Source organism: Sebastes fasciatus, chromosome 9 (genome assembly GCF_043250625.1).
Source record: "Sebastes fasciatus isolate fSebFas1 chromosome 9, fSebFas1.pri, whole genome shotgun sequence".
Classification (NCBI taxonomy): Eukaryota; Metazoa; Chordata; class Actinopteri; order Perciformes; family Sebastidae; genus Sebastes; species Sebastes fasciatus.
This window is the reverse complement of record NC_133803.1, coordinates 17,421,636-17,436,433: the sequence shown is the minus strand read 5'-3', so window position 1 is coordinate 17,436,433 and position 14,798 is coordinate 17,421,636. Positions and strand designations below refer to the sequence as shown.

The window sequence follows — 14,798 nt, the reverse complement described above, 5'->3', positions numbered from 1 at the left end:
CCAAGAAGAGCCGGCTCTTTCGGCTCCCAAACGGCTCTTCATTTTACCACTTCTGCCTTTTTATAATTCAGCCAAATTTAGCGCTGTTTTTACCTATGATTAGTACGCGTTCACATATATCACTTAAATTATTCAATATAATTATAATAAACCTTATAATTTCCAGAATACCATAATTTTACATGCTGCTTCGTTTCCGACTGTCACTCATCATGTCTGCTATTCGAGCACCGCACTCTTCTCTCTCTCTTTCTCTCCTCCTCTCCCTCCTGCTCTGTACCTGTAGACCGTCAGCGTGCCGCGCACCCCCGCCCCTCCCTGCTTGATGGTATGATCCTTGTCTGTCATCACCTGATTGGTCGCACAGACGTCATTAACACAACATTCAGTCACATGGTACGTGTCCACAGGCTCCGTGCGTTCAACGCTCCCCATTCATTGTCTATGTAAGCATCCGTGCAATGCATTCTGGTAGCATGGCGTCGCGATTCAAGAAACGGAGCGTCACGACGCCCGCTCCTCATTTGCATAAAGTTGAGGGCTAGTCAACTTTATGCAAATCAGGGGCGTCCGACGCGACTCGCCACCTCTCGAAACTCCCCTGACAATCTTTTAAAATAAAAGTTGTTGATCGAAAATAAAGACAGACTTAGCAACTGCACAGCTTATTTCTCGCCTCAAATGTTTTCAGAAACACATTTTGGTGAACTATTTTGAAATAAGAGAAGAAAGTTTCCAAACGAGCCTCCATACTGTTTCCAGTTTGAAAGATGGGAGCATCAGCCCACGGAGCGAAAGCTTTCGTCCAATCAGGTGGGGACAGCCTTGTGTCTAGTGGCAGCCCACCAAGTGTCTAATGTTGGGAAGCGTTGCGTCCCCTCGCGATGAAAAACGCCCCTGTCGACACGTACCATCAGTCATTGCATGGAGTGCCGCGGAGAGGATCGTCCTGTCATACTGCCTTGAATTAATTAAAGAAAAAAGAAAAAGAAAAACGAACCGGCTCTTATCGTTCACTGAAAAAGATCCGGCTCTTTGAACCGGTTCGTTCGGGACTGACACATCATTACTTCACTGTGGTTGAAGCGGTTGAAGCGGTGTAGAAGTTGCAACACGCAATGAGGATGAGGGGATAAACTGGTGTCCTCCTCACTTCTGTCATGATTTTATTCGGATAAGAAGAAGTTTGTGTGTCTGGACAAGTACTGAGAAGACCTGCGACTGAGTTTTGAACCCCTCCTGTCTCCTATAATGTGATGGTAAGTAACTTCTGCTTCATAGCTGGCTAAATGAGTAGCCAGAGTTAGTGATGCACTTGTTGCTGTTAGTTAGGTTGTTGCTTTTTCATCAACAATTTCACATCATTTTTAAAGAGCAAAGATTGCATTTGAAACAGGATTGTTGCTCAGACTTCTGCAGCCTTGGCTTTGGTCTTAATACTTTATGATGTTCCTGCACAACATTTACCTAAACTGGTGTTGGGAGAATAAAGCTTATGCCTACAACATAATACCATTTTATTTATACAGGGGTTTTAAGCAATGATCATGATTTCAGCTTGAGCACATGTTGCTAATATGAACTTGTTTTATTGAAAGTATTTGGTTGGTATCATTTGGTGATTATGTGTTTTTAAACTGGAAAGTATTGCTTGGAATTAAAAAATGTTTCTCGGAAAATTGTTTATATATATATGTCATCATCCTCTACCATTAAATATGCATATTATGAAGTTGGTTATTATTATGTTAGAAAGGTTTGGTTCTCTAAATCAATCATTGAACCTTGTGTAGTATAACTTTTTTAAATGTGCCTGTCAGGGCTCTGAGTCAACCCTATAAGAAATACACTGCTGCTGCTCCACTAAATCTGAAAAGCTTGCTCACACTATTGTTACTATCTCCTCTTATCTTATTCCTTTACGATTTTAGCAAGCTGTGTGGGTATCCCTGACACTTCAGAGAGCTTGCACAGTGCACAGGGGATGTTTTTTTCCAACAGCCAAGCAGGGATTATGACAGTCTTGGAGGGGAATTAAGGCATACAGATGGCTGCTCTCATGTGATGCCAGGTTTCACCTTGTGTCAGCAACAAGGGGGGATGTCTGCCAACACTGTTTGGGCTTATAGTAAACTTGTTATGGAGGTGAAGACTATAGTGTAGTTTTGATTGAGATTAGTATAGCCTCACCTCATTCATTAGTTACTCAGTACTTTTCACACCAGCTGTTTGACTTAAAGGGCACATATCATGCTCATTTTCAGGTTCATGTTTGTATTTTGGGTTTCTACTGGAACATGTTTACATGCTTTAATGTTAAAAAAAACTCATTATTTTTCTCATGTAGTCTGTCTGAATATACCTGTATTCATGCTCTGTTTGAAACACTCCGTTTTCAGCGCATTTCAACGGAAGTGCATTGCTAGGAAACGGCTTGGGTCCATGTTTACATCCTGTCAGCCGATGTCATATATTCACATACACCGCAACAGGAAATAAACAGGGGCACATTTTAGTATGTTTACGTTTTAAAACTGTGAAATGGTCTAAATATTGTAGATTTGTGACCTCACAAATGGAGAGAAATCCCAACGGCTTGTTTCAAACGCACAGTTTCTGAATACGGGCTGTGTGTATTTCTCCATGGATTGAGTGTTTTGATACTTTCACAGTATTTATATATCACTTTAACCTGCTTTATGATATGAAAGACATGAAAATCTCACTTCTTACAATATGGGACCTTTTAAATAATGCAGGCATGTTTTGATGCAGAGTAATATGGCAGCATTGATAACTACTTACTGCTTATTCTTTTAAGTAAACTCATGTTTGTTCTGTGTTATTGATAACAAATTGATAACGTAAATACATTTAGGGTCTATTACACTCTCTTGCTCTTGAAAAACTTAAACTTACTTAAGGGAAAATACTCTACCTTTTAAGAAAATATGGAGATCTTTTATGGAGTTTCTGGAGGAGCAATGTTTGCTATGAATATTTGCTGATATCATAATTTATGTACATTATTTTTTTTTATTGATTTACTTATATTTACACAGGTTTCTTTTTTTTCTTTATTTCTCTTTTGTACTTATTAATGTATGTATTGCCCTGTCAAAACATAGTATAATAAGATAGCTCCTTGAAGTGAATGTTCTTAAGTGCACCTTACTTGTTTGTGTGTCCCTATTTTATTTATTTTTTTAAATATTGGAGGAGATATGTTGAAAACTCAATATATACACTTGTTTTTAAAAAAAAGATAATGTAAATATATTCCATTTGATAAAGGTTTTTTTATTTGAATGTCAGGGTGCATTCAAACTTATTGTCTATTGTATCTTTTTTCCCAACTGAGTTCTTAAGTGAATTTATATTGCATTTAAGTCAAGTGTGGAAATAGTCTTCAACATAAACAAATCAAATGCTAATTGGGCGGCAAACATTACATTGCAAGTATAGTTCAGATGTCTAACAGGCTTATATTTCTTTGTTAAACAAAAGTATTTTAGTAATTGAATTGCAAAATAGAGGATGCACCGATACCGGATCAGATATCAAGCCGATACTGACTCAAATAGCTGGATTGGATATCTGTGACAATGGTGCCAATCTATTCAGTTCAGTTCTATGTTTATATACAATACACATCATAGACTTGAGTTGTAATTCCTGTTAATTTTGAAGATTTCTTTTTACAAAGTTGTTGGTGTATGATTTATTATTGTAATGATAAATAACAATTCAGTAAATGTATATCTACGTATTTAATGTCACATTTAGTTTAACAAAGTTAGGAAAGCAATGTTTAAGTCAAGCCTGATGTTTCTTCATGCATAAAAGAATGATCCACTTCACTTCCACACAGTGAGGCATACAGCTTATTAATTTAACACTGGTATTGGATCAGTACTCGGTATCGGCCGATACCTAAAGCCCAGTTATCAATATCGCTATCTGGACTGAAAAAGTTGGATTGTTGCATACATAATGTAGAGTAAAATAGTTTTCAGCAGGCAGATGCAAAAATCACCCACAAGCCCGTCCAAATTCCTAAACAAAGCGATTTTCCTCCTTAGAAATCTGTTTCTATTTTTCTCCTTAGAAATCTGCTTCTATTTTTCACTCTCATTGCTTCACACATGAATCGCTCATAAATTACTCACATATGTCTGCAACCTCTTCTTCTAATATCTCAAACCAAAAAAAGCAAAATAATACAGTGTATTTAGCAGTATAGCTCACATTATGTTATACCAGAGTGTACAGAGGTACCACACTTTCATAATGAGCATAAATTATATTGAAGAAGCACTCCAAGACTCAAATTAGATTTTAATTCAAAAGAATGCTGTAAGAAGTATTCATTTATTAATGTCAGTGTGGAAATATACTTGGGCCTGTTGAGCTTCTGTACATTTGCTTTTGCTTGTCTAAATGTACAATAAAGTTTGACTCATAAAGCGCTCAGGTGTTCAAGCTACTGGAATTTCAGGTTTTTTATGTCTGTTTGCTCTGACACACAGATGTGAGTGAGGCTGTGTTTGAACATGTCCATAAATCATATTTGGTACAACAAATGTTTCTCTCTCTGAGCCAAGAACATATAGTAGTAGTTCCCACAATTTGTTTTTTACACTGGCAACACCTTTTATATTGTTATATTTTCATGATTTATCTCAACAGTGAGGCCTATTGCTAGTGCTTTTAAACATATGTAAACATCTTTTTCCTCTATGTGAATACCAGACTCATGAAGAGTTCAAAAGACACAAGTATGATGCAAAGAAACAGCCGTTTTTGTCCAAGAATCTCTAGCATGCTGGTAATTTCAACTCTTTTACTTGAAGGAGATTGGCACAAGAGCAGACTGCTTCAGTTAGCAGCATTTGTTTTTTGTGTCCCTTGTACTCTTTTTTTTTTTTACTGGTTATCGTCAAGTGCAGGATTTAAGGGGATCAGTTTAGGCGCGCGGCAGTAATTAACCTGATTAATTGATTCTGAGACGTTAATCAGATGAGCCTCGTACCAGTGGGGGCTTCAGGTCAGCATGGGGGGGCGAGCTTCAGAGGAGCCTTGGTTGCAAGTAGACTGTCATCGTCCATCATGGCCATTTGTTTTGGTACATTAAGCAGAATCTGCAATAACACAATTCCTTTTTATAATTTTGTGTTGCTGCAGTTACTGTTGGAATAGAGATTGTTTCCAGTTAATGACTATTATTAGCATTACAGTATGATAAGATCATATGATTTGCCCATCTAGATCTCTGTTTTTCAATTGGGTCAAGATGCTTTTTAAGGAAGACCAACTTGTGTCATGTTTTTGACTCAGTTTTTGGATGATCCCTCTGGAAGATTATTGTGTTGGTAAATCATTTGGCCTCAGAAGGGACGAGACACGTTGAGTTAATCTTGGTTTTGGCGGGATAATGGGAGACAGCCATGTACTTATGTCTGAGTATTAGGGCTGTGTATTGGCAAGAATCTGGCGATATGATACGTATCATGATACAGGGATAATGATTCAATATATTGCGATATTATAAGCAAAGCGATATTTCGTGATTTTTTTTTTTTTCAAATCTAATTTTAGGAAAACTGTCAGTTCTATAAAGACACACCATCATACGTATAAAATCTGAGTAAACAGAAACAGAGTTTCACTATGTGAAATGACTACTATGGGGACTAACATCATCACACATGAATACAATTGGACTCATTGGATCCACAAAAGTCTCAGCTTACCGGTCATACCCAATTTATGCAATTCGAAGACTGTTTAGAGATGCAGAAATATTAAAATACACCATTTTAGAACAGGTGAAAATAACACGTTTTTTCTGCATGGTTTTTGCCCCAAACTGCATGTGATTATCATAAAGTGGACATGTCTGTAAAGGGAAAACTTGTGGGTACCCATAGAACCCATTATCATTCACATATCTTGAGGTCAGAGGTCAAGGGTCTCATTTGAAAATGTCCATGCCAGTTTTTCCTCGCCAAAATTTAGCGCAACTTTGCAGTGTTATTTAGCCTCCTTCCCGACATGCAAGTCGGGTTAGTACCAATGGATTCCTTAGTTTTACTAATTTCATATGATGCCAATGCCTTCACTCTAGCCTTAAAACCTGCTACAACCTCCGGAAGACAGAACGGCGGCCAGATTTTGAAGAGGTTAATAAAAAATGTATACAGCGTTTTGGAGAATCAATACAGTATTGCGATACTCATGTGTATCAATATTTTCTTACACCCCAAGAATGGGAGTATGGGATTGTTTTTGCTTTGACTGATTGACCGCATGTTAATGTAATATCAGTGCAGAAGGTTGCACATTACACAACCGAGCCTAGATGTGTTTTTAAATTCCATTCTGCTGTCTTCATCGTTCACACTGAACTGTAGTTGGATCTTGTTTTTTAATGTCTTTGCTTATCTCACTCTGATGTCATCTATCTTTTCAGCTGCAATATGGACAAACTGCCCTGGAACAGATAACAAGTGAAGGATAGAGGGAAGCAAGAGAAGACTGAGGCAATCGAACAGAGAGAGTACTTATCACCGACATACACGAGACATCATGTCCACCTCGATAAAGCAGGAGCGAACCATTTGTGTTCTCCTCCCCAACAAAGACCAGCTGGACGTCACTGTCGGGGTGGGTGTTAAACATGTCTCGAGCTGCCCTCTTTGACTGTCAGAGAGAGATCTCAACGGTTCTGTTTCTCATTACAATGTTTTGGCTGCACCACATAGTTTGTGAATATTGAATACTGACTTTCTTTGTCTTTTCACCTGCTCCAGCCAAAGTCCACAGGGCAGGATGTTTTTAACCGAGTGGCGGAGCTTCTTGGAATCAAAGAGCTGCACTTCTTTAGTCTCACAGTGGTGAGAGGTAAGTTCACTCCTCGTTGACCCCTCTGCCTCTGAACCTGAAAGGACTGTTCACACTAGAATACACAGCAGAAGTTTTGTTGATCAGTACATGCACATAGAGGTTCTGTACCACATCTCAGAATCAACAATCAGTTAAATTGTAAACGAGAGCAAACATGACAACGATTTACAGCAGGGCTTAGTGCCACTCTTTTAGTGGCGCCTCTGTGCAATATTGTGGGAAATGTTTTCAGCCAACAAGCTATTTTACTAAAGCCAAAACATTTAATTTTGCCCTCCCAGTCTGCATAATTGAATGGTGTAATCCACTTTAGCCACCGAGCAAAGTTCTGAACTTTCCGTTTCCTAGTGTTTTTATGTTCTCTTTCTCTTGTTCTCGTTCACAAATACATTTGAAATGCCTCGGTAATCTTGTGTGGCTCACCACTTGAACAAGCAGCCTTTTGTTTTTGTGGTGTTGGTTCAGCGATCACTTAGGCCTGGATTCCTGCAATATTAACTTCATTAAGCCTGGAATGCACCCTTGCATTCCTCCTCTTCACTGAGGGGAGGGACGGCTTGATGATGGGAAGAGGAGGGTGGGAGTGGAGGGGAAAAAGAGGTAGGGGGACTCGTCATGACACAGGCCACCTTACTCAACTCTTACTCAAAGACTTCGGTGAAGGATGAGGGGTGAAGGAGTCGCGATGAGTCAGAGCAGGAACGGGCTGAAAGGAGAGATGGATGGTTAAAGGAACGCATTGTGAAACAGCATGATTTGGCTACACAAAAGTTGAACAAAAGAGATAAGGTGGATTAAATAGAAATGTCATGACTCGTAGGACCGGGCTGAGAGTCATACAACATCCTCATTCTCAGCACAGGTTGCAAACAGCTTTTTAGCCCCCCTACTGAAACGGAATCCAATTTGTGTTTGATAAAACAACGTTAACATTTGTAAAGGGGGATTCAGGAGATTGCAGGACAGATGAAAAGCTAGACATCAAGATAAAAGCTGTGCTATGTTGAATGCATCTACCCATTCCTTAACATATTTACAGAATGTTAAAAGCAGTGTAATGTATAAATCCAACAACAACATTATTCATTATTCAACATTGATTATTAGTTATTCTCAGACGGATGTTTGTTGTGTGTAGCCCCAGCTGCCATGCTACCATTGAAATTATAAAACGGATACATTAACATTAGCATTGTTGTCATTAGCTTCCTAGTAGCCTCATTCACAAAAGGAAGAACAAGGGCTTTTTTTTCTTTAACCCAAATGAATCCCATTGTTGGCCACATTTCACGCTTGGTTACATTATTGTTTTGTTTGCCTGCTAACTGTCTGCTTGTTTCCCGATTGTCTTTCTCCATCCCAGACAATGAGTACATATTTTTAGACATGGAGGAGAAACTGACTAAGTACTTTCCTAAGGACTGGAGGCAAGATTCAGTTAAGGTAAGGCAGCCTGTTGCGAAGAGTAGAAGGTTTTGATAGAGTAAATTAGGAGCATGTTGCTGTTGCTGACCCACTCTCCAAACTATTCCTACGTGTCAGTTAATTGGGAGGCGCAGCTCAGTGGCCTACATGCCCCAACTTTTTCATTTTGCATGACAAAAAGATGCACACAGGCCTTCTAACATACATGTCTCTTTCTGCTTACAGGGATTACAGAAGAGACCTTTGCCTCTAGTGCTCTTCCTCAAAGTGCAGTACTACATAGAAAACGGTAGACTCATTTGGTATGTCCTTCTATATATATATGCATCTTCTTCACTACTGGACAAGCTTGCTTGTTTTTCATCCATCTTTGTCCTCCTTTCTGACTACTTTTTTTTTTCTTTTGGTGTGCGGTACCAGTGAACGCAAGGCACGGCATCTATACTACTCTGACTTGCGGGAGCGGGTGCTTCGCTCTGAATGCCGTCAGCAGGAGGAGGTGTACTTCCAGCTGGCAGGTTACGCCTTGCAGGCTGACCTCGGTGACCACCCGCTGCCCAGGGAGGATATGGAGGTCACTCCTTACTTTGAACCCAAGGAGTACTTTCCCCCTTGGGTAGGTGTTACCATGTGACAGCAGCATTTGAAAAAACAACTTTGAATCTAACTTGACGTTCAGTTTAAAATTGAAATAAATTTGTCGCTAAGAGATTTTAATTAGGGCTGTCAATCAATTAAAATATTTAATCACGATTAATCACAATTTTTTTCTGTTCAGAATGTACCTTAAAGGGAAATTTGTCAAGTATTTAATACTCTTATCACCATGGGAGTTGGCAAATATGCTTGCTTTTTGCAAACGTATCTATATATTTATAATTGGAAATCAATTAAAGCTGAAGTAGGCGAGATTGGAGCAAATATGATTTAAGAAAAGTTATTTTTATAAAACAGTCGCTATATCGTGACAGTAGTACATGAAACAGGTAACCTGAAAAAAATCATGTGCCTCTGTGTCCTCCGGTGCTCCTAACGGCATCTGCAAGATTTCACAGACCGAAAGCTACTGTAGTATAACATGGTTGGTACCAATGGATTCCTTAGGGTTTTAAATTTCATATGGTGCTCTTCACTCTAGCTCTAACCTCCGAAAAATCGATTGCGTTAAAGAAATTGTTGCGTTAAAATGATTTTGCGTTAACGCGTTATCACATTAACGTTGCCAGCCCTGATTTTAATGTTTTATATTTTGAGGTCCTAATTCATGTCTGTCCCTTCTTCCTTCTGTAGATTGTAGCTAAGCGTGGAGTAAACTATCTCCTCTGCCATGGGCCCAAGGTGCATCAGGAGCTGTGGGGCATGTCTACTCGTGATGCCATGCTGCTCTTCATCAGGGAGTCATGTCGACTTGAGGATGTACCTGTCACGTTTTACAGACTGCAAAAGGTCATTAGTCAATTTTCAGTATCATAAATGGAGTGGCTTGAGTTGAGTTTTTCTGGCACGCACCATACTGCGGGGTGTGTTTATTTGCATGATTGATTTATATCATTGAAATAAGAAATGATTATTTAGGCTGGTGGGTAGTGGAATTTGTTTTCAGCACATTTTAATCTACGGCCATTCCAGACGTATTCCTTCCCTCTGACTGAAGCACTGTCTTTTCCAACACAAATACAGTTAGTTTGGCTTCATTTGAGCTGTGCCGGACAAATTTATTATGCATCAGTTACGTAACCTTCCATCTAATCCAGTTTATTGTCCTCGCCATTCCAAGATCGCTCATCTACTGAGTGATATTTTGAAGGCTGGCCCATCCATTACGTAATGTGCTATCACTTTTAATTAGTAGTTAGCCCAGTGTTTCCCTGTGAAGTAGGAGAGGGGCTCAACCGTTGGAATAGCTGTCTTATCTGAACTGCTCACATGCCTCTCTGACATCTCATCATTCATTTGTCCAGGACAAAAAGGAAGAGAGAGGAACGGCGTTGCTCGGTCTGACCCTGCGAGGAATGCAGGTTTATCAGGTACGTGCATGTGTGAGTGTGTTACTGATGCATAGGAATATGCGTCAGCACATGCGTATATAAGAGTGAATCTGCGTTTGCTCAAAGATTCAGTCTTTGTATCTGTAGCCCTATAAAACCTCTGACTAGACGCGTGAAGAATGTGTGGGATCGCCACCAACAGCAGTGCATCGGGAGATAGGAGCCGTCTGCCAGGCACGTCAGTTGTTTGATCTGTCCATCAGGGGCCATCTGGGGGGGATTAGGGCTCCAGGCCTGGCTGATTAAAGATCCAACAGACCGTGAGATACCTCGAGAAGCCCTTGGCCTCCTCGCCAAGTCCAGATGGCTCCTGTGAACAAAAAGACAATTGATTATTGATCACTCATTTTAAAAATATATCCCAGTAGATTACACATCCAGACACGAAAGCTCACAAAGATTTAAGCCGTTTCTTTTAATTAGGTGTGTGTTTTGTATTCATAGGAGGTGGACAACATGCGACAGCTGCTGTACGACTTCCCCTGGTCAAATGTGGGACGTCTCACCTTCCTGGTAAGCACCAACTGCTCATTTCCATTCTCTGTAGCGATTAGGTGGAATGCTGTTATTATTTAATGGGCATTAGCTATGTACACTATGTATAATATGTTGTCCCATTCAGGGTAAGAAATTCGAGATCCAGCCAGATGGCTTGCCATCAGCAAGGAAGCTGGTTTACTACACCGGGTCATCGTTCCGCTCTCGCCACCTCCTCCTGCACCTGAGCAGCAGCCATCGCCTCTACCTCAGCCTCCAGCCTGCCCTCAGACACCTACGCCAGCTGGAGGAGAGCGAAGGTAGGGGAGGGAGAATACGAGGACAAGATTAGTATCAGGGATAATTGCAGTTTGGCTAGGGGCCACTTGTACTCAGCAGAACACTTCTGTAGCCAACGAAAGTTAAATGCATAACTTATAAAGTCACTTTTTCTCACACAAAGAAATCAAACGGGTTCCTGTTCAATAATCACGTTTGTAGCACAGTAGCTGTTCAAATTGATCTTTATGGGACAAGCTTAATAGTAGTCTAAATGAATAAGCTGTGAGTTTTTTATTGACCAGCAACCTTTTAAGGGTTACCAACATTATTTCCAGCATTTTTAAGCAGCTTCTGGCTGTTTCCAGTTTAGTGAAGACAACTAGTGTCCTTGGTATATATTCAGTACTACTAGTTTATGCTCTTTTCTTCATTTTAGATAAAAAGCGTTACAGAGAGTCATACATCAGTGATGACCTGGACTTGGACCCCCCAGGCAGTGAGAGCAGCCCTGGGCTGTCCCGACACTCCACCAGCAGCTCTGGAATTGAAGCTGACGCCCGTCAACACAGCATCTCCACAGAGATGGCCTCCATGGAGGAGGAAGGTCAACGACGAGCTGAGAAGTGTTTCAGATCAGCAGCCAGCCGTGGCAGCTCCTGTACCTCTGGGTTTGATGCAGGCAGTAAGGCTCAAATAGAAGACGAGGGGTGGCAAGAGGAAGGTGAGAGGATTTTTATACTGACCTCTGACCTCAAGATATGTGAATGAAAACCCTAACCTTAACCCTAATGAAAATGGGTTCTATGGGTACCCACGAGTCTCCCCTTTACAGACATGCCCACTTTATGATAATCACATGCAGTTTGGGGCAAGTCATAGTCAAGTCAGCACACTGACACACTGACAGCTGTTGTTGCCTGTTGGGCTGCAGTTTGCCTTATTATAATTTGAGCATATTGTTTTATGCTAAATGCAGTACCTGTGAGGGTTTCTGGACAATATTTGTCATTGTTTTGTGTTGTTAATTGATTTCCAATAATATATACATACATTTGCATAAAGCAAGGATATGTGTCCACTCCCATGTTGATAAGAGTATTAAATACTTGACAAATTTTCCTTTAAGGTACTTTTTGAACAGATAGAAAATGTGTGATTCATCACGATTAACTTTGGACAATCATGAAATTAAATATTTTAATCAATTGACAGCCCTAACTGAAACATTTGTGCAGGACATTTTATCCATCCCAATGCATATTGCTTGGAGTAAACTAATGCTTCATTGAATGAAATAGTCAGTTGGTAGACACAATAGCAGCTGTATGTCACACAGTGCTCCCTCAGGCTATGCACTATGCAAAACACATCGCTCAATAAAGATAACGTGATGTCACTATTCCATATTTGAATGCATATCTGTGTTTTTTCAGTAGCCAGCACCTCGAGCTCTAGTGCACGATGTGTTCAAAGTTATTTTTCTTTTTTGTTTCATTGTGACCTTAAATACATATATGGCCACGGCAGATGAAAGATTGTTTCAGATTTTTCATAATCAGATTTCTAAAACTTTTTTTTTTTCCAGAGGTCAAAACCAATATTGGAAGTCCACAGGAGGTTCTTGTGGACGATCCTGATGAGATGTTCCAGTTGGCTGATCTTCTTCAAGGAGTGTCAGTGGATTGTTCAGATCTCTCCTCAGAGAGTCGCTCACCAGGTATGAATAATTTGATCGATACAGGATATCATGTAAACAATATTGTATTTGTTCCCATTAGTAAAAAACTAAATTGTTTGTATTCTCAAACTCCAATAAAATCTTCTGGTCTACAGAAAACAAAGCATGTCACCCAGACAGTGATGAAGATCTCGGGAAATTACGTAACAAGGATATGTTACAACAGGTTGGTCGTCTATCTTCTTTCCTTTGCCTCCTTTTGGATTTCTCTGTCGTACTGTATCAGCTCTTATCTTTACCTCCTGTCTCTATTCTAGTTGCTGAAATCCAGGGCACAAGTTTGCGTGGATCGGCACAGCCACAGTCTAGATGATGTGCGTCTGTTCCCACCTCCTTCACCCCTGGGGACGACACTGCCACCTGATTCCTCCCACAGCTATACCTTTGGCCTCCCAGATGCCTCGACAGACACAAAGAGCCCTGTTGATCACAGTTATTACCCCTCTTTGCACTGCCAAGCCAAACCTTCCTTCTATGGCCGCAGGTCTACCAACTGCCTCTCCCTGGACATGTTAGGTGATGAGCAGTTCCTGGAATTCATACTTTGAATACGTCACGATGTCCACAAATGCGCCTTCCTTCATTCATGTCTCAGTGTTTTCTACCGTCTGTGATGATGATGATGACAACGTGGGATGTGTGTCTCAAATTACAGAGACATTGAAAATGACGGGACCCCTAATTCCTCTCAGAAAAAGCATTGGATTAGAGAACAGATCTCTAATCCAGCAACATCTCAATCCGTAAACAGAGCATATTTATTAATGTTGTATACTGTGTACATACTACTTGCACTATTTTATTACATATCAACTTCTCTGAGCAAAAACATTTCTAATCAATTTTATTGTCTTTTATAAAGTTCTGTTAAAATGTTTCTGAAATGTCTAAATATGTTAATGTAGGGTGCATAATGTTTGACAGTTAACAGATATTTTGACATTTCTAGGCCATGCAGTCATGTGCTGTAATGGACATTCATAAGATGGGACGTACTTTCCTTGCCATTAGCCTATTTGCTAATGTAAACACGTTTTGTTAGTGTTTTATTGAGGAGAATATCCACTGTGCTAATGTTTGTGCTCCTGTATTCCTTTATCCTGTTTTTTTTTAAATCATATTTTATAATATACTCTATTTTTGTATAGTGTGCTCTGTCATGCTTTTCCTATTAGTCTGCCACAGCAATGTAGCTGCTGATGTGGAAAATTGAACCTCTTTACAGCTGGTAATGCATTCATCCAAAGCTTCCCTATTCTATACTCCCCTCACCGTCGTAATTACAACAGAAAAGTATTCTTTGTAAAGCACTATTTCTGTAACAACTGTGTATAATGAATCTGCAGTATTTTTGTATTATGTAACCCCCCAAACAAAGAGCCTTTGTATCATTTTTTTCTCTCAGACATTATTTTCACTGTTTTGTAGATGATAATTGGTGTGCAAAAGAACCGATGTCATTAGCCAACACAAACTCACTTGGAAAGATTGTAAGTCATTAAACAGAGAATCTTTTTCTCAATGCCAATAATGTATGAACAAATGTCAGTGTTAATTCATAATACTGAAAAATGCATTTTTATCTAAAGCAATGTTTTTTTTATTTTATGATAGTGAAAATAAATTTTCTTATTGCCACTAAATGAAACCTAGTGTCTAAACTTTTTTGTACTGTTTAAGTTTAATGTTAATTTTATGCATAAATTTGATATGCACTTAATGGGCATATTTTCAATTTGCGTTAAAACACCGCCCACTATTACTCCATTGACGTTTCAAATCCTTATATAAATAGTTTTAAGAATGGAAACAATCCAAAACCCGTTGGAAAGAAGGCAAAGGTACAAGACTGTGTACATAATTATTGTGAAGGAACTACTCATCCCATAAACCATTGCGAGAGGCGACTCACCCTCTGGAAA

The 14,798-nt window shown here is 39.6% G+C and overlaps 1 protein-coding gene across 1 annotated transcript; it reads left to right on the top strand.

Moving 5' to 3' along the window:
- The first annotated feature begins 1,069 nt into the window (after positions 1–1,069).
- Positions 1,070–14,519, top strand: LOC141774044 (FERM domain-containing protein 6). Its single transcript, XM_074646350.1, has 14 exons — positions 1,070–1,259; positions 6,473–6,666; positions 6,813–6,903; positions 8,270–8,349; positions 8,557–8,633; positions 8,752–8,947; positions 9,622–9,777; positions 10,293–10,358; positions 10,824–10,892; positions 11,002–11,176; positions 11,575–11,859; positions 12,724–12,855; positions 12,972–13,042; positions 13,134–14,519. Exons 2-14 carry the CDS (start codon positions 6,589–6,591, stop codon positions 13,422–13,424), a joined length of 1,767 nt encoding a protein of 588 aa, XP_074502451.1. The 5' UTR covers positions 1,070–1,259; positions 6,473–6,588; the 3' UTR covers positions 13,425–14,519.
- Positions 14,520–14,798: the final 279 nt, after the last annotated feature.